Source organism: Hippoglossus stenolepis, chromosome 15, assembly GCF_022539355.2.
Source record: "Hippoglossus stenolepis isolate QCI-W04-F060 chromosome 15, HSTE1.2, whole genome shotgun sequence".
Classification (NCBI taxonomy): Eukaryota; Metazoa; Chordata; class Actinopteri; order Pleuronectiformes; family Pleuronectidae; genus Hippoglossus; species Hippoglossus stenolepis.
Window position 1 is genome coordinate 18,362,076 of NC_061497.1, and position 9,419 is coordinate 18,371,494.

At 38.6% G+C, this 9,419-nt stretch overlaps 3 protein-coding genes across 3 annotated transcripts; 1 reads left to right on the forward strand and 2 right to left on the reverse strand.

Annotated features, from left to right (window-relative positions):
* LOC118122200 (olfactory receptor 146-like) lies at window positions 1–1,726 on the forward strand. The gene has a single exon (XM_047343342.1). It carries the CDS (start codon window positions 96–98, stop codon window positions 1,077–1,079), a length of 984 nt encoding a protein of 327 aa, XP_047199298.1. The 5' UTR covers window positions 1–95; the 3' UTR covers window positions 1,080–1,726.
* Window positions 1,727–3,937: 2,211 nt separating this feature from the next.
* Window positions 3,938–5,379, reverse strand: LOC118122488 (olfactory receptor 1M1). Its single transcript, XM_035179206.2, has 2 exons — window positions 5,354–5,379; window positions 3,938–4,952 (listed from the first exon to the last, which is right to left on the reverse strand). Exon 2 carries the CDS (start codon window positions 4,934–4,936, stop codon window positions 3,938–3,940), a length of 999 nt encoding a protein of 332 aa, XP_035035097.2. The 5' UTR covers window positions 4,937–4,952; window positions 5,354–5,379.
* Window positions 5,380–8,368: 2,989 nt separating this feature from the next.
* Window positions 8,369–9,391, reverse strand: LOC118122489 (olfactory receptor 1M1-like). Its single transcript, XM_035179207.2, has one exon. It carries the CDS (start codon window positions 9,374–9,376, stop codon window positions 8,369–8,371), a length of 1,008 nt encoding a protein of 335 aa, XP_035035098.1. The 5' UTR covers window positions 9,377–9,391.
* Between the last annotated feature and the right edge of the window lie 28 nt (window positions 9,392–9,419).

Sequence of the window (9,419 nt, forward strand, 5' to 3'; positions counted from 1 at the left end):
CTGAGGTGAGTCTGGTCACAACACTTCCCTGTCTCGTCTTTTATTATCATGTATTCTCTCATTCTCTCCTCTCAACATCTGAACAGATTCTCATAATGGGCTCAGAGGAGAAAGCTGCTGCCTTGCTCAATGCCACGTTTGTTCGTCCGGCGAGGTTCTACCTCAGCGGCTTCTCCAACATCCCTCACGTGAAGTATTACTTCGTGTTCCTGTGCTTTGTGTACGTCTTCACTGTCCTGGGGAACGGCCTCCTCCTCTCGGTGATCTGCCTGGCGAAGAGCCTCCACACGCCCAGATACATGATCGTGTTCAACCTGGCCGTGACGGACCTGTGCGGCAGCACGGCGCTCACCCCCAAGCTGCTGGACATGTTCCTGCTGGAGAGGAGGCACATCGCGTACGAGGCCTGTTTGAGTAACATGTTCTTTGTCCTGTTCTTTCTGGCCGTGCAGTCGTGGACGCTGCTCACGATGGCGTACGACCGGTGTGTGGCCATTTGCTTCCCCCTGAAGTACCACAGCGTCGTGACCGGAGCCTCCATCGGGGCCGTGCTGCTGTCGGTGTGGGCGTCGCTCCTGGGCCTGGTGGCCTTCACCGTGGGAGTCATCGATCGCCTCTCCTTCTGTGGCTCCGTGGTGGTGAGGAGCTTCTTCTGTGATCACGCTCCGGTGTACAAGCTGGCCTGTAACGACGCGTATTTTAGCAACATAATGGCCTTCGTTGGCTTCGTTGGAGCGATCGTCCTCCCTCTGATATTGATCGTGCTCACATATGTCTGGATTTCCGTGGCCCTGAGCAGGATCGCGTCGGCGGAGGAGCGACTCAAAGCTCTGAGGACTTGCACCTCTCACCTCATCATCGTGGCAATTTTCTTTCTACCGATTCTGGGCAGCAACATAGCGTCTGTGGCGTCGTCCCTCCACCCCAACGCCAGGATCATGAACTCCTCTCTGACACACACCATACCCGCTTTACTCAATCCTATAATTTACTCCCTGAAGACGGAGGAGGTGCTGATCTCCATCAAGAAGCTTTATAAAAGAAACAGACTTAGTAATTTCACCTCGTCCAAAATATGATCTAAGCTGAGTCGACAGTAGCTGGATAATGATGTGATGTGTTGTTACTGCAAATTGACAATTATTTGGGGAAATAACTGATTTCACCAGGAACTGTTGCTTTACAAGATTCCAGTGTGACTATGTATGTTTAAAATATGATAAAACATTAAAAGCTAATATTATATAAGAAATTACAATTATTAAGAAAACAACAACTGGAAAAGCAGGAAAAACAAATCTGTACATCCCAGTGGTTGGATCTTTTAGCACAACAGATATCAGGGCTACAAAAAAAAAGTTTGAAGAGTTTAATAAAGTCGACTCAACAATCCTCAAATCTATTCTGTTGCCGGTGAGTTGATGCCACAACATATACGTGAAAAGTAAAGTAATGTAAACATAAAAAAGAACAGAAAGGAAATGTGGAAATGTGTTGAATGAACAGAACAAAATACCAGCCTGAGAGATTACGTTTATTTTTACCACTTTGTTTGTTTGTCTTTATATTATTTGTTTTCTAGTTATATAATTATTATAATTATTTTTTACTATCATGATTTATGTGTTGTGTTTGTATGTCTTTCTCCACACACTGTGTCCACTACCTATCTGTATCCCTATCTATGTGTATGTATATGCACTGATCGGTGAATAAAGGTTAATATTACATGTGTGTTTAAATGAAAACACTGTCGATATTTTTCTTTACGACTCTGGAAACTGCACAATGATAATGTGTTCATATGTCAGAGGTCTCAGAGATATTCAACTTCATTGCAGACACAAAAGGTTTATGTCTAAATGTTTGTCTAAAAATGAAAATAAAGTACAAACAACAACATATAAATATAATCACAGCAGCTCACAAGTGCAAAATGTTGCTATCAAAACACATAAAGTGTTTCCAGAAACAAGAGGAATAACTTGTCACTCTGTCGAGGCTCAGTTAAGCAAATAAATGTTAAATATGTGATAATTTATTGACAAGTTCATTTTAAACAACATATATTTGCTGTTTACTTTTTCGTTAACAGAGATCATCATGAAAGTAACTCTAAAAACATGCAGCAACAATAATGCTAATAATCTTTATTTATACAGCACCTTGAAAAACAAAGTTACAAGGAGCTTTACGAGGTGGAAATGAAGAATTGGAGTCAAACAATAGGAAACAATGAAAGATACTTTGAAGATCACACATTAGTTAACATTAGGGCGAAAGGGGCAGAAATATAAGGGTAACAATATTACAAATTAGAAAAGAATAAAATGAAATAAAACAAAATGAAGAAAATTTAAATAAAATAGAGCTTAAGATCAGAGCCAGGATAAAGACTTTGTACAATAAAAACTAAAATGTTCTGAGGATAAGTACTGAAGATACAAAAACAACATGTATCATAGTCGTGCTAAAGTCCTTGTATGGAGAAGAACAGTAAATTACATTGAATCCTGTTGTCATGTGTAAATCTGACAGCAGCGGTCGATGGTGAACCCCAATATGTGAGAGACAGTTAATTTAAACCACAATATTTTTCATAGCTATTATGTTTTTTCTTTATTCATTATTTTATTATCAATTTAACTTGTCTTTAAAACCGCTGTTGTTTTTTTTAATGATCTGAGAAAGACTTTTTATTCCACTACACTTGAATTGAATTGAATAACAAACAGGCTGAACTGCACATTAACTTTACTGCCCGCTAACGCTCACTTCTAGTCACCAGCCTCTCCTCCTCTTGCTCTTCCTCCCTCGTTGTTTGTCCTTTCAGTTTCCCTGTTGTCACATTGTGCTTCTTTTTATTCTTCTTGTTTATCTTCCAGATGTTTTCCCTGTGCTGCCTGAGCAGAGAGACATTTAATTTAAACCACAATCTTTATGATATAGATAACAATTTTTTCTTTTTTCATTATTTTAATAGGAATTTAACTCATTTAATTGCCCTTAATGAACGTTGTCTTTGAAACAGCTGTTTCTTTTATTCCACTATGTGTTTATGTATGGAATGCCGTTTGAGTCGAAATTAAATAAATAAATAAATAGGTAAATAAATACATAAATAACTAAATATGGCTATGAAATAAACCCTGAAATAAAAATATATGGCAAAAAATATATAAATATAACAAATTATAAATATATAACTGAATCCATTTACTTAAATAAATACAATTAGTTATTTCAAAGTGATGTTTTTCAAAAGACGACATTTATTTATTTCACGGTACATTTATTTCATAATGCCACATTTATTTATTTCATGGGACTTTTATTTTTTAAGTCCCATGAAATAATATGTGAGGGGCGATTCACTGCCCCTCACATATTATACAGCACATCATACAACAACATATCATACAGCACTATACACATAGATCCACTAGAGGGCAGCCCCTCATCATAATATCATTGTCCATACTGTGAATACGAATGATATGAGGAGTACATGTACCGGGATGTTGTATTAGTGAGTCCAACTCATTTTCAATTTTTTCCAACAAAAGAAAACAACTTGTTTTTATCAGTTTCTCCAAAAGAACATCTTAGACTCATTTGCTGGTCAGAACATTTAAAATGCAACAGAGCACACAGATGTTAAAAGTACATTTACAGCATAAAACCTTCAAGAGAAAACAAACTGTAAAGAAACTATTTATTTATAATCTACATTTGGCCTCCTCTGAAACCTTTCAGCTCATTTTATTCGAATACTGTAAATGATTTAAACCATAGAAAGGCATCAATTCATAAGTTAATTAAAATCTGGAATGGCAAAGATTTGTGACAGTCTTGTTTCTAATTAAGAAACCTCCCAGAGCTCGGGGAATTTCCTAAAAATCGTCTTCAAAAAACACTCAGGGTCCAGATTTTTTTTTCATGGAAGAACCCTGCGAGATTTGCTCTTAAAACGGTCTGCCCCAAACTTATCTTTTCTCACCAGCGCCAGGGCTCTGGTTTTGATCTCTTTGGTTTTCAGAGAATACACAATGGGATTCACGCAGGGTGGAAGACAAGAGGCCAGTGACAGGCTCAGCACTCGCTGGTCCGTGTCGATGATTCGCAGGTAAAACCCTATGGTGAAAATGGTGATGAGAGGAATGTAAAACACAGCGACGAGGATCAGGTGCTCGACACACGTGGCCAAAGCTTTGACCCGACTGTCCAGCGATTTCATCCTCAACACTGTCACCAGGATGCTGAGATAAGACAGGAGGATAAAAGTGAAGGGTCCAACGAGGAGCAGGTAAGTGAACAGAGAGGCCACAGACCAGTGCATGGTGTAGTCATTACAGGCGAGTCTGAACACAGGTGCATAGTCACAGAAGTAGCTGAGGACTCTGACAGAGTTGCAGAAAGACAGTCGATTCATTATAGCCACAGAAAACGCAGTGATTCCCACAGCAAAGCACCACGTCAGGCCCACGATACAAGACATGTTCTGCAGGGTGTTGATGGAATTGTGACGCAGGGGGAAACATATCGCGATCAACCGGTCGTAGGCAAGTATAGCAAGAGCGCACGACTCCAGAGTCCCAAAAGCATAGTAGAAAAACATTTGAACCAAGCACAAGTTGAAGGGAATGAAATTGTCCTTCACCAGAAATATCTTTATCATGCTGGGAATCGTGCACGTGCTCAGGATCACGTCGATCACTGCCAGGTTGACCACGGCCAGAAACTTTGGCGTGTGCAAACAGTGGTTAAAGGCAATGACGTAGATCACCAAACTGTTGAAGAGAACCGTGACCACGTAGACAATCGTCAGGAAGATGAAGTAGACGCTGATGGAGGGATACATCTGAAATCCAATGATGTAGAAGCCCGGAGGACGAACGATGACAGAGTCGTTTAAAACAGTCCTGGGAAAAGACATAGTTGAGCTCACACAGCTTCTTCAGTCTGAGAAAGAGACAAAATCACAACATGGTACAAACATGGATCACTGAAGGGTTTACATCATATTTAGTCCAGTTCAAAAAACTCAGTCACAGAATCTCACCTGATTTCCAGGTTGACTTCAACCCTGCGTGACAGCGACTCCTGCAGCAGAAGTGTCTGCAGCAGCTGTTGGACTCTTTGACGGCAGAAAATATACTTTCCTCATCAACCTCCAGAGATTTCTACGTTCAACTGATACAGAGGAAGTCAAAGCCGTTTAATTGAATCCATAGAGAGAAGCGCCAGAGGTCAGATTTGGATTTAACTGGATCAAAACAAACTCCTAATTGTTCTGATCAAAATGATTTGATGAGTTCGATCATCTCACCGTTCTTTGATAGAACTGTTTAACTGAGTGTTTTATAAAGTGCTATACAACATGATTGTTGTTAGTACTCTTCTTCTTCTTCTTCTTCTTCTTACAAATACCAATAATACAAATAATAATGATAATAATTGGGTTCAAGTATTAAAGACTTGATTTCATATATTTTATTTATAATATGTGAACCACTTTCTTTGGCAACTCTGGTCTTTATCTTTTTATGTAATGATTGGGTTGATTGGTTCCTTTTCCCTTCATCACCACCTTATAACCTTAAGTCATTTAATATCCCTGAACTGAATAATTGACAAAAACTACAAATGTGGAGGTTTGATTCACATGTTTTTGATTCATATGATAAATTCAGTATTAAGTCTGAGTCTTTCCTGATCAAACAGCTGAGATCCAGTCCACTTTGACCATGAGCAAAGAAACCGTCCAACCTGCTGAGGACGACCTCTGACCTCCTGTGAAGAAGTGAAGAAGTCAGGAGGTCCACAGTTTCTCTCTTATGCTTGGTCACATGAAATAATGTTGCTTATTTAGATACAAATAAATTTACTCTTCCAACAGGTTCATGAGACACTTTATAAAACTTTGAGAACTTTTTGAGAACTTGGTTTTCACAGTGCAACAGACTCGTCTATTGCATCAAGTTCCCTGAGGATGAATTTCTCATTAAACAGACGATTGTGAGCAAACAAAACGACTCTAATGAGAGAAACGTCACCAGAGAGTCATAGTTAACGACCTTGTCTGAAACAACTGAAGCTTTTTGTGTTTAAACTTCACGCTAATTAATCTCAGTTGCACCTATTAAGAATAAAAACAATTAAAAACTTTAGGGGAACAAGTGGATGTGCACAATAATGTTTTTATGGAGCTTTCATTATACAGTATGCAAAGTACATTCATTGTTCACCACCGACTTTTGCATTCATCACGACAACTGGAAAAGTAGATTTTAATTTAAGATTCCTATTTGCTTTTATAATTACTCACCCACTTGTATGTGTTTCATGTTCATGTAGCACTGATCTGTAGTTGGCATCGTAACTTACAGAGTCTTTAAAGTCGTTCAATAAATAACAAAGATAATAATACTAACAATAATAATAATAATAACATCAATAATAATAATAATAATAATAATAATAATAATAATAATAAGATTACACTTTACACACTTTTTAGTGTTCTGATTCTTTAAACCTGTTTTTTGTTGAGGTTCCATGTTCTCCCTGTGCCTGTGGGGGTTTTCCTCAGTTACTCTGAACGCTGCCCTCAGCTTAAACACAGTAGCAGGTTAAGTGGAGACCCTTAAAGTGTCGGTAGGTGTGAATGTGTGGTTGTTTGTCTCTGTATGTCGGCCCTGAGATGGACTGATGAGCTGTCCAGGATGTATCCTGCCTCTAATACCCCGACCTCCTGCTCTCATATGACCCTCAATGGATAATGATGAGGAATGAATCAGTTATACAGTAGGTCACCTTCACCAGAAAATGATACTGAAATTAAGTTGGTGAATCATAAATGGTCATATTTGTCTTTTTTTGAATTACAGGAATTACATCGGAGAGCATTTCCTGATTTTACCTGAGTCCTAACTTTCTTTATAACTGTCTTTTAATTTATTTTGTTGAACATTTTTACACGGCACTGGTATTTATACACTAATTTATTTGACCTGTTTCTTCTAAATCTGATGTTTTATGATCGCTCTGTTTTTAACTTGCTGCCTTTGTAAAGCACTTTGTAACATATGTTTTGAAAAGTGCTCTATAAATAAAGATTATTATTATTATTATTATTATTATTAATATTATTATGATCTAACCACTAATGTCTGACCTAAAGATACATCAACCCTGTTCAGTTTTATCAGTGAAATGTCTCATCAGTTAAACTCAACATTAGTGAACAGCTGAAATGGTTTGAAATGTGAAAAACCTGCAACATTAACAAAATCACTTGCATGACATGAGGGGAGTTTCCCTGCAGGGTCAATCGCCCCAAACCATCTTCAGTGTGTGTGTGTGAGGAGCAACAGAACCTGGAGGACACGTTTCCCTTGTGTTAACAGACTTGATGGGTGTAGAATACTTGTGATGAGTGGATTGACAGGATGTATGATGGTCCATCTAGGATCGATTAAACCGTGAACACTAACTGTCAAAGTAAAAGTACTTTTAAACCTGCTTGTATTAAACAAGGATTTATACAGAAAAGATATATATACTTATACATATACTTTAGAGCCCATTCATTAATTGGAAATTATATATAATTATATGAAATTATATATATATATAATTATATGAAATTTTATATATATATATATATATATATATATATAATTTCCAATTAATTAATGGGCTCTAAAGTTTATACAATTATTCATCCAATACATTTAATGCTATCGTGTGAATTTTTGTTCATCAAGCGACCGAAAGTTTATATGAGGCTTTCTTTTAAACACTTTTATTGATCATAATGCTTATTTAAAGACATACGGTCAAAATTCCCCATAAATACATGTTAATAAAACAAAAGAATCTCATTTCTCAGTGGCCATTGCAATCTGTAATATTTAAAAAATGTAGAATTAAAGAATGACCCTGACGGCCCCTCACTCATACAGCACTATGCACATAGACCCACTAGATGGCAGCCCCTCATCATAATATCATTCTCCATACTGTGAGTAAGAATGAGATGATGAGTACATGTACAGGGATGAAAAGCAAACATTTTGTTTCATCAGTTTCTCCAACAGAAAAGTGGAATCATTTGAAAAGAAACAGAGCACAAAGATGTTAAAACTACATTAACGGCATAAAATCTTCAAGAGAAAAACAAACTGTAAAGAAACAATTTATTTATATTTGACCAATTACCTATTATTATATTTGGCCTCCTCTGAAAGCCATTCAGCTCATTTTTTCAAATACTGTTAATGACTTAAACTATACAAAGGCAGAGGGTAAATTATAAATTAATTAAAATCTAAATCCAACCATTTTTCTGTTCATCTGTCTTCAATCACTTTTTTTTCACTGGAAGAACCCTCCGAGATTTGCTCTTAAAACGGTCTGCCCCAAACTCTATTCTCACCAGCGCCAGGGCTCTGGTTTTGATCTCTTTGGTTTTCAGAGAATACACAATGGGATTCACGCAGGGTGGAAGACAAGAGGCCAGTGACAGGCTCAGCACTCGCTGGTCCGTGTCGATGATTCGCAGGTAAAACCCTATGGTGAAAATGGTGATGAGAGGAATGTAAAACACAGCGACGAGGATCAGGTGCTCGACACACGTGGCCAAAGCTTTGACCCGACTGTCCAGCGATTTCATCCTCAACACTGTCACCAGGATGCTGAGATAAGACAGGAGGATAAAAGTGAAGGGTCCAACGAGGAGCAGGTAAGTGAGCAGAGAGGCCACAGACCAGTGCATGGTGTAGTCATTACAGGCGAGTCTGAACACAGGTGCATAGTCACAGAAGTAGCTGAGGACTCTGACAGAGTTGCAGAAAGACAGTCGATTCATTACAGCCACAGAAAACGCAATGATTCCCAGAGCAAAGCACCACGTCAGGCCCACGATACAAGACATGTTCTGCAGGGTGTTGATGGAATTGTGACGCAGGGGGAAACATATCGCGATCAACCGGTCGTAGGCAAGTATAGCAAGAGCGCACGACTCCAGAGTCCCAAAAGCATAGTAGAAAAACATTTGAACCAAGCACAAGTTGAAGGGAATGAAATTGTCCTTCACCAGAAATATCTTTATCATGCTGGGAATCGTGCACGTGCTCAGGATCACGTCGATCACTGCCAGGTTGACCACGGCCAGAAACTTTGGCGTGTGCAAACAGTGGTTAAAGGCAATGACGTAGATCACCAAACTGTTGAAGAGAACCGTGACCACGTAGACAAACGCCAGGAAGATGAAGTAGACGCTGACGGAGGGATACGTCTGAAATCCAATGATGTAGAAGCCCGGAGGACGAACGATGACAGAGTCGTTTAAAACAGTCCTGGGAAAAGACATAGTTGAGCTCACACAGCTTCTTCAGTCTGAGAAAGAGAGAAAA